General features: G+C 45.9%; 1 protein-coding gene and 1 pseudogene across 1 annotated transcript in view; one reads left to right on the top strand and one right to left on the bottom strand.

Moving 5' to 3' along the window:
* Il16 (interleukin 16) overlaps positions 1 to 10591 on the top strand; it is a 42170-nt gene that overhangs the window by 539 nt on the left and 31040 nt on the right. The window contains exons 2-3 of the mRNA XM_023710861.1: positions 1775 to 1889; positions 10287 to 10360. Coding sequence (XP_023566629.1) covers positions 1775 to 1889; positions 10287 to 10360 — 189 coding nt within the window. The remainder of the gene's footprint in view (positions 1 to 1774; positions 1890 to 10286; positions 10361 to 10591) is intronic.
* On the bottom strand, positions 7728 to 10255 carry LOC105741532 (annotated as a pseudogene).

Genomic DNA, 10591 nt, shown 5'->3' with positions numbered 1-10591 from the left:
TGGCTCTTTCTGTGTCTGTGGCCCAGTCCCTTCCTGGCATGGTGTTTTGCAAGGCTAAACCTTATCCTATACACAAACCCAGACTGTGGACAAGATTTAGGTGTCCCTATCTCACTCTGCTGCTCATAGTTCTGCTGTGTTAGTAGGAGAAAGCTGGACTCCTATACAAAGTTACACACACATACACACACAGGCATACACATGTGTGTGCACACTCCCTGCTGTGTGTGGATCAACCGATAGTGTGTAATGGGCTTTGCTATTAGTTGGAGCTTCCTGCGGAGTCAACTGACTCTGTCTCTTTTCGGATGATGAGACCCCATAGCTTCCCCAAGGAAGGAGAGAACAAAGGTATCTGGTGGGGAGCATCCCCAGTGTCCCTCTGGGCTGTCCACAAGCCATGCAGCTTTGTATTTGAGATATGTCCTCCTCAGATAACAGGACAGACACAGCCAGATCCTATGTAGTCCTCACACCTGCCCAAGTCACCCTGACACAGAAATAATGAAAGGCTGACTTCTTCAACCTAGGGGTGTCTAATGTCATTTTGGTGTGTGGTGTGAGGCAGGGATTTAATTGGTGCTATGGCCTTTCTGAGGAGTCCTCTTTCCTTCTGGCTCCTCCTGCTCATGCCCCCCAGTGGAGAGCTCAGTAGGAGGGAAAAAATGAGATCTAGCCCGGCATAGTGGTGCAGGGCTGTTATCCTAGCACTCTGGGAGGCTGAAACAGGAAGATCCTGGGTTCCAGCCCAGCCTGAGCAACTTAGTGTCTTAATGAGATCCTACCTCGAAATAATAAAAAAGGGACGGGGATATGGTGAGGGGGCCCTGGGTTTAAGCCATAGTATAGGGGTTGGAGAGAGAGAGAGAGGCAGAGAGAGAGAGAGAGAGAGAGAGAGAGAGAGAGAGAGAGAGAGAGAAAAGCCCCTTGTATCACAAAGTGGGGGTGATTTCCACATCTCCACTGTGACTTTCTTAGACAGCCCAACCTTCTGATTAGTAAATCAGAATGCCTTTCCTATACTCCGAATTTAGATAAAGGTACTTTTAAAAGCTTGATGGTTAATGTTTTGGGGCAATGATTGAAGAAAATCAAAAAGGGGAAGGGTCCCAAACTCATGAAAATATGACAAAAATGACTTTGATTATAAGGGACATTCAACACATCATCTTCTGGGCCTGGGAGGAAATGTGGGCACATTGTTTCATACAAGAAGCCCAGCACATAGGCAAGAAAGCAGGGTGGTCCTCAGCTACACCCATGGAATGCCCCCCTGGGGTGAGCAGGGTGACCGTGGCTGGAGCTTGGGGGTGAGGCGGGGTGTACAGGAACTCAAAACCAAAATGCGCAATGGCACCAACCTATGACTTCCATGGTGCAGCCCTGCAGGCGTCTCCTCCAGCTGTGGAGATGAGGGCCAGGGCGGTCACAGGATGGCCAAGTTCACTTCTGAGTGAGCAGCTGGCCCATGACAATGACCCCTACTTCCTGGCCCCTGGCCTCTGAGTTAAGCAACATCACCATCATTTGCCAAGGGGAAACTGAAGCTCAGAGGCAGGGAGTGATTTGACCAGAATCACCAGCTGAAGAGAGAGCCAGGGGTGCTGACCATCCAGCCCTCGTCTGTGGGGAGCCTGGGTTCGTGGGAGCTTCATACCCAGCAGCCCCAGCCAGGTGGCACCTGCCCCTGCTCTGCCCTTCCACCAAGGGCCGGAGCAGCCTGCAGGAAGGCCGAGCCACCCCTGAACCCAATCTCCTCCTGTTCTCTCCCCAGGGCCTGGGCTTCAGCATCGTTGGGGGACAGGACAGCATTTATGGCCCCATTGGGATTTATGTCAAAACCATTTTTGCAGGCGGAGCAGCGGCAGCTGATGGCAGGCTACAAGAAGGTAGATCCCCCATTCTTCTGAGACCAAAAGAAGAGTCCAGAGTTGCTAGGTGTAAAAGAGACCCAGGCTGCCAAACGTGTCTTGAACCTTTAGAATTCAGCTTCCAGGTGCCCTGGCTCCCAAGGGCTGGGTTGTGAATGGCTACCTGTGTCCGATGTGGTCACCTTTCAGCTGGTGCAGTGGCCTTCCTGGGATGAGGGACTGGGGAAGGGAGCTGCTTGTCTTCTTGTCCCAGGGGCAGGGCACCCCACTTTCAGTCTGTCTCATGTCAGGTATTAGGCCTGGCCTGGGGGTTCTCTGGGTTTCCTAGGAGGGCAGGGAGTTGGCAGCAGAGGCCAGGGTGGCTTTGGTCTGAGGAGTGGCAGTTTCCCAGGTCCCACGCTCCTCCACTGCTCCATGTTGGGCAACATGCACGCATGGCGACATGTAAAGGGTACTCTCTGTGGGAATCCAGCTTGACCTGGGCAGGGCGGATGGAGCACAGCCCAGGCCCAGCCTGAGCCTGCCTCTTGTCATGTAACTCAGCAATGAAATAAGGTTCCTGCAGTTCCACATGACTCAAGGATACAAAACTAGTTTCTATTCTTCCGATGAGGGCACACTAAATGAAGCTCCAGGTCTTGTGTCCTCTAAGAAGCTTTACTGTTTTTAGTGTCCCTAGCCGCATGGCTTCATTTCTTTTTTAGTTAAGCTTATTGGTACATTTTAGATATACATGATGATCGTATTTACTGTGGGGAATTTGTACCTGTGCCTGACATATTTTGATTTCTCTTTCCCCCCAATATTCTCTCCTCCCTTCAGCTCATCTCCCTCTTTCTTTCATTTTAACCTTTCTAAATCTTATTTTTTTTCCTCTTCCATCTTTTTTCCCTCCCCACCCTAGTTCTTCTTTCCTTTTGAATAGTTTCTTCCTATATTTTACAGTATCTATTGTACATTTTCATCCTTATTTACTCATTCAGTTTCTCACACCAGGGAGAAACATTCTTCAAATTCCTTTGAAACCAGAAGAGACCTAGAATCGCAAAAAGAATTCTCAGCAACAAAGCCAAGGCAGGGGATGTTACAATTCCTGACTTGAAATTATACTACAAAAATTTACCGTGAGGGCCTGGGGAGATAGCTCAGTAGAATAAGCAATTGCCTGGCAAGTGCGGAGTCTTGGGTTCAATCCCCAGTACAAAAAAAAAAAAAAAAAAAAGTTACCATGACAAAAACAGCATAGTACTGGCAGTAAAACAGACCTGGGGACCAGTGAAACAGACTAAAAGATGCAGAAGCAGCTCCACATTCAGCCACCTCGTCTTTGGCAAAGGAGACAAACATATTTACTGAAAGAAAAATAGGCTTTTTAATAGATGGGGCTGGAAAACTTGGATTTCCACGTGCCACAGACTAAAACCAGACTGATGTCTATCACCACGCACTAGGCGAAAATCAAAATGGATCAAAGATTTAGATACTAAAACAGAAACACTAAATTTGCTGGAAGAGAGAATAAGCAGAACTCTTGAAGACAGGAATAAGCAAATATTTCATGAACAAAATCCCAATTGCATGGAAAATTATACCAAGAATAGCTAGGATCTTATCTTATTAAAAAGAAATCACCAACAGTGTGAAGACATAATACATGAAGTGGGAAAATTTTTAGCTAGTTGTCCTTCAGACAAAGGACTTACATCAGAATGTATAAGGAATTGGGAAACAAACAAACAACAACAACAACAAAAAAAAAACAAAACAAAAAAACCCAGGACTCTCTACTCTAAAGACCCAGTCCAAAAGAAGCTTCATTCCTGAGGGTCACTGAGCTCCTGCCTCACCTGGATGCTGAGCCTCTAACAGGGCGAGGTGGTGCCCGCCAGCCTTGGGCAGAATGAGCCAGCAGTTTCATTGCGGGGTTGGGGCACCCCGAAGCTTCTATCCTAAGGGAAGACTCGGCTTTGGGGTGTGGGGAAGCCCAGCAGGTGCAGCCGATGGGGCAGCCTGGTGACGCAGGCTGGGAGCTCCAGCTCTCATGGCTGCCCGGGGACATCATGTCCTGAAAGGAGATGGGCAGAACAGGGAAGGGACAGAGCTCAGCAGAGGCTCAAACGAAGGAGAAATGGAGGCTTGTGGCCTTGGTCAACTGGAGAGAGATGCCTGGTGCAGAGAAGAGGGGAGGGACGGGAGGACGCCGGAGAGGTTCAGCTTGGAGGGGCAGAAGGGAGTGAGCGCCGGCGACCACGAGGTGGCGCTGTCCGGAAGGCTGGTGAACATCTGGGCCCAGCTGAGGGTTGGAGGCCCGAGGGGCCACGGGAGCACTGGGGAAGTGGCTGGAATCCCCACTGGAAGAAAGAAGGAGGGAAGCAGGCTGGAGGCCAGGGAGGCCGGCGAGAGGAGGAGCCGTGGAAGAAGGAGAGGATGCCTTGGTTCCTGTATTAGCTTTTGTGCTTTTCTGGCTAAACAGAGGGCAGGGAGGGGCTGAAGCAGCAAGAAAGGAGAGTGTTGTGTTTTGTTTTCTTTCCTCAACACTAGTTTTCTCAAGTCGAGCTTCATTTTGTTGTTGTTGCTTTTTGTTTCTTCTGGGTATTTATCTTCTTTAGTTAACGGCAATCATAAAAATGAACAATTTCTATGAGCCAAAACTTTCTCCTAATACATAACGACAGTTCTAGTCTCAAATAAGAGGCCAGATGGCCTTTCATAACTTAGTTCTCAAGTAAAATTTTCAAAGCTCCTTTTGGGCTCATGGGAGGATATGTTGGTTGCAACAAAAGTTTGTTGTACACATGATTTTATTGATGATTTATTTTTCTTCTTCCACAAAACGATTGTGTAAGATGTATTTGGCAAGACACAGGCCGATTTTCACCAGATGTGGACGAGTAAGGAGAGGCCAGGAGAGCCTGAAGCCTGCCCTGTTGGGAGGGATGTCCTAAGAATGTGCCAGGAAGTTCCGCCCGGGTGTGACTGCATGCGGACATCCTGAAGAGTTTCCTTTGTCTGCCTCTCTCCTCGCCCCTGGACTTGGAGTCTCCAAAGGACAAGGGCTCTTTGCTTCCCGCAGCTGCCACTCTGAATACTCCCCACCAGACTCCTGGCTGGCACATAGATGTGCTGGCTGAGACAGCACATCTAAGCTCAAAGAAAGAAAGGGAGACACCCCGTTGAGAGAAAACTAAGAGATAGCTTTACTTCTAAGTGTGGCAAGCTCCAGCTGGTGTCACGACAGTCCCTTCGAGGCAGGGATGAGAACTTGAGTAACCACATAGCTATGGGGGACAAGGCCTTGGGTCCGTGTGAAGTACTGAGAACCCACACAAAGCCTTGATTCAACACATACCGCCTTCGGGGAAGCCTAGGAGACCCCAGGGAAGGCTGTGACTTTGCCTAGTATTTTGTTCATGATGCTTGAGTGGGGAAGACAATGCTCATGAAAAGTAAGTATCAAAGCCTGTGTCCTGTGTGAGCGTGTAGCTCACACTTGTAGACTCTAAAGAGGATCTGAATACAAGCTGGGAAACCAATATCATATCTAATCCTGAGCCTGGGAAGCCTTGGTGTGCCAAGAAGAAATGAAAAGAGAACTGCTAGAGACCCAGGGTCTATGGGAATCCCGTATTAAAACAGAAATACTCCGAGAAATGGGTTCACAGTGAAGAATCCAGACAACATCTGAAGATGCCATCATGCGGGGTGATGAGCAGAGCTAAGGGGGGCACGCTGATCCTCAGAAACAGGAGGTGAAGTAAAAGAGACCAGAGAGTTACTATGCTTAGAATCATATTTTAAACAAAATTAAAATGAACCATATTTAAATGGCAAAAGAAAAAAATATAAACTATAAACAAAGAACACAATGAAAAGCTATGTAAATTGAACAAAGGTAACTTCTGGAGAAAATATTTTGATAAGCATGGTCATTAAAACAAAAAACTTGGGGCTAGGGAGACAGCTTAGTAGAATAAGCACTTGCTTGGTAAGCACAAGGGCCTGAGTTCAATCCCTGGTTCCACCAAAAAAAAAAAAAACAAAACACCTCAATGACTAGGTTAGGCAGCAGATTAGATGTAGCTAGAGGAAGAATTAGTGAACTGGTTGACTATGCAAGGCAAAAAGGAAAAAGGTGTGCTTTAAAGAAACATGGGGAACAGTCAAGAAGACCCCCAATAATATGCCTAACAGGAATTGTAGAAAACTGAGCTCAGTGAGATGAGAGAGATTGTGTACAAAGAGACAGTGATTCAGAGTCATCCACATTGATTTAAGGTGTGGAGCTACAGGCAAAGGGAGCACCAGGAGTTTCCTTTGTCCAGTTACATCATAATGAAACTGGAGAATATGAAAGAAAAAGGATCTTAGAAGCAACCAGAAGGGGAAATGGGCTCTAGAACTGGATCCATAAAGAGTGAGAGCAGATTCACTGTTGGCCAGGGGAGTCTTCGTGAAACGTGTTCACACCTGAACTTCCCAGCACAGTGTGGAACACAGAGAAAGTGCCTGGCTTGTGTACTGAGTAAACCGAGTGAATGGGAGGACTTGGTTTTCAGTCACATACAAATGGATTTTTCTTTTTGTTGGCTTGTTGGTTTGTGGGTTGGTTATTTTGTGGGGGAGGGGTGTAGTGTCAGGAAATTTTATTTGAACATTCTGCAGCAGCAGCTTTAGATGTTCCAGACAGGATTTTAAAAATTATATATTTTTAAATTACAAATATAGCTCCTGTAGGAATTTCAGAAACAGAAAAGAAACAAGGAAACAACCTTCCCCCCAAAACAAGTACGACACACACATTTGAAGAAACCCCAATATTTTATGAGTGGTGGGCAATACGCAAAAAGCTACCCCAATTTACACATTTCTCCAATAATAATCATCAGAACAAAGCACTCCTCAGTCAAACTGTGTATCCAAGTGCATTTGGAAATCTACAACCATATTTCACATTACTTACTATTGCATGCAGTTATTATTCACCCCCTTGATTTCTAATAATTTTCATGTAAGTTCTTCATTCATCCCCTCCCCCCAACGTAAGACCAGCTTGGAAGAGGATGACAATCACTTTAGACATTCAGTAAAAATGTACTTTACCTTAAAATGTTTAGTAAAAGCAAATCTCTTTTTCATTTACCACTTTGTCTTCTAATTGTGCAGTAAATTTCACTGTAGAGAAAAAATCTTCATCTTCAGAATGCATCTTCTTTGGGTAGAATCAGGATGTAGCTGGATAATTTTAAGATAAATGGGAAGTTGTTTTAACTAAGATGACAGAGGATATATTACACAGGGTATTTTTAAATTGTTTTGAGCAGTTGGAATTTGGAAGAAAAAAAAAAAAACAACACCACCACAACTAAACCTAAGACAGATCAAGAAGAAACCAGATTCAACATATAAAAAAGTTGTACAATAAGTCGACAATGGCAGCAAAATTAAGAGAGAAAAAAGTAATCTTTCTGGAACATCATTTTGCAATAACATAGAAACACTAAAAGCCAAAAATATTTCTCTTTTTAGCATCCAAGTTTCCCTCTATTTATTTTATTAGAACAAATACTTTAAACAAACAATTTGTTCTTATTGAAGCCCGATGATCTGTTTCATCCTTCCTGAGCTGGCTTTGGGGAAGATCAGCCACATGCTGTAGAGAGGTCTACTGCACAAATCCAAGTGCGTGTTGCAACTGTTGGAGAAAGTGGCCAGTGAGAACCCGTCGTGATCGATGAAAATAGATATTACTGGAAGCCATCCATGAAAGAGATACCCTTGCAGCCTCTAGGGTGAAGCTCATAAGCTCCACCGCTTTGAAAGAGAAATTGATCCAAAGTTCCAGGTTTTCTTGGGCCTCTAATCAGATTTCACATTAGTATAGACTTTTTGGACAAAGTATTTGTTCCCATGTAACCAATTGCTCCACCCATTATGCCCAAGGCAGTGCTAAATAGCATGATATATCCAAAGTAAAATGTTGTTTGCCATAAGCCATGTGTCTTTGTTCTGAAAAATAATTGTGGTAAAAGGAATACACATAGAGATAGATTGCAACTGATGCAGCTGAGAGAAAAGGTATCCACTGGCACCTGTAACCCTCTGCATTTAGTAGGAAGGGGTGCACACGATGGCCACACTGATGGTCACAATGCACAAGGTGACCAGCACCAGCATCGTGAGGCCACAGACATGCTAGATCTTCTATGCCCAGAAAGAGGTAGAGGAAATACATTCCAATGAAGATTGAGCCAAAAGGTAGAATGCTTCCCAGGCAAACAGTCGCTGCAGGCTCCATGGCCATTTTTTCTTTGGTATAAAATGAGGCACAGCATGGCCAGGACAGGGGACTCGGGCTGACCTGATGGATGTTGGCCAAGTATTGCACCAAGACTTGGAGGAAGAGTAACAAAATGAAGGTGCAACAAGCGCCACCATTGTTCCAAGAGGAATGGCTCTTGAAGCCTGGTAGCAAATGGCTACAAAGCTGATGAAGGCAGTGCTACACACCATAGTGGGGATAAGAAATTTCCCAGTAAACACCTGCTTTATCTATTCTCTTCCTCCCTGTCTAATATTTTGACTGCCTCCACAATATCTTTCCCCTGGAGATGTAGAAGTGTAGACGAATAGGGTGATAATGAGAGATGATTTCTCTCTGTATGTGAATCGATCATCACAAAAATAGTGAGTGACACAGATAGTAGTTGGCATACCCAGGAAAGTGGAAAGCACATTAGTGACTTGATGGCTCACACCTATTGCCATCCATCTGCTTGCATCCACAGTCATTGCCTCAGTCTCTATCCACATTTCCTATTCCTGCCTCTTTACTGTACCAGGCATAATCTTTTCTTAAAGGTCTCATTAAAATCATTGAAATTAAGATCATCACCATGTTGGAGTTGAAAACCAATGAATCATTGTTGAACAAAGGACGCATCAAGATACATATCAACTTGATCTTCAGATTTTACATCTGACCTTTCTAGTTTACTGAATACGACATCCATATTTTAGTGCTGAGAACCAGATTCACCTTTCTTTTATGAGTTAGATTAATGTTGACAATTCAATTTTCAATAAAACTATTTCAAGTTTTTTATAGATCCCAGATAGTACTCTTCCCCTCTTCTGCTTCACCAGCAATGCCCCATATAGCTAAGTCATGTGTACATCTCGTACAAGTAGTGGTTATTGATGGCATGCACGAATGCATGTCCCATCTTTATTTAAGCTGATTTCACAGCAAGTGGCTGACATCATGTTACCTTTAAATTTAATGTCCAGACCACTGAATTCCAATTCAACACCTTGAAGTGCTTCTCTGAGAGTTTTATGCTAATGAGTGATACTTTCTTTGAACCTACAAAGAATGAAAGGAAAAATACTTGTATATATCTTGGAAATTATGGAAGGACCCAACACTATTCAGCCACAGGACAATTTCCTCTTTATCTTGCTACTTGACTTTTTGTTGTTGTTTGCACCTCGTGGCTCTAACCCTATCTGGGCATGAAGGAGAGAAGAGAAGGCTGGAGAGAACCACACAGTTGTGGCTGTTCCCTGTTGACATCCCCTTCCTGGGGCCCATCCTGCAGCATGGTGCAACCCAGTTCTCCCCAAGCCTGTCCAGGACCTCACAGCCAGGGGCACAGACCCTGCCCTGGGAGCTCACAGAGACCCAGCAGGCCTGACTAGGAGGGAACCTTGGCCAAGGAGGGGTGCACCCAAAAATAGACCTCAGGACTGACAAACACATTACTTTCCTATGAGTATAGACTCAGTGTCAAAAAGTCCAAATCCTAAATCCACGTGACTGGGACCTTCTCTGAGTCCCCGTCTCCTCTTCTGTGAGTAGGGGCTACACTGCATTCTGGGAAGACCGTATCCAGCCCACATCTAATGAGCACTTTGTAGACCTTACCAGAAGTTGGCCCCGGGGACTTTTCTTGTAGTATGTCAGAGTCTACTTCCTCACAGAGCAGCTGGCTTAGGGGCTGCAGGTCACTGAGCAGCTCCCATGGTGGGCATAGGAGCAGTGTGATAGCAGCAGGGGCTGAAGATTAAGAAGTTGGGTGAGGGTGGTAGGAGAAGCACATTTTAGTGGAGAAAGCATCATGGTTCCTCATGGAGCTGCAGACAATGGGGGGAAGTTCAGGTTGGGTTGCGTGAGGGTGGGATATGCAGGAGCAGACGGTGAGGGTCCCGGATGGATGGAGTAAGGCAGGGACCAGAGCCACCAGGCCTTGATCTCAGCGGAGAGATGCCAGGTGCCTGAGGGTCATCTTCGCTGCCTGAGGGTCTCTCGGGGAGAGCATGGGGTGAGAGAGTGGCCTTCCCAGGGTGGAGCTCAGGTAAGGACAGTGCCTAGTCACCAGTACCATCCTTAGCTGCTATGTCTCCCTCTCCCAACAGGTGATGAAATTCTGGAACTCAATGGTGAATCCATGGCCGGGCTCACGCATCAGGGCGCTCTGCAGAAGTTCAAGGTGACTGTTTCTCATCCATGTGAGGCCAAATCCAGGGCCTGCAGGGCCAATGCATCCCCCTCCCTGCAAACCCACAGGGTTCCTCATGTGGTCACCCAGATGATACTGACTGGGGGCACAGTGGTAATAAAAGAACTTATTGAGAAAATAGTAATGAAATCAGGATTGCTGTTGAGAATATTTAGACCATTGAAGATGTACAGAGCTGGGCCGGCGACATAGCTCAGCAGA

Source organism: Octodon degus, unplaced genomic scaffold (genome assembly GCF_000260255.1).
Source record: "Octodon degus isolate 3935 unplaced genomic scaffold, OctDeg1.0 scaffold00002, whole genome shotgun sequence".
Classification (NCBI taxonomy): Eukaryota; Metazoa; Chordata; class Mammalia; order Rodentia; family Octodontidae; genus Octodon; species Octodon degus.
Note: the sequence above shows the minus strand (reverse complement) of the source record. Positions and strands in the feature narration are given on the sequence as shown.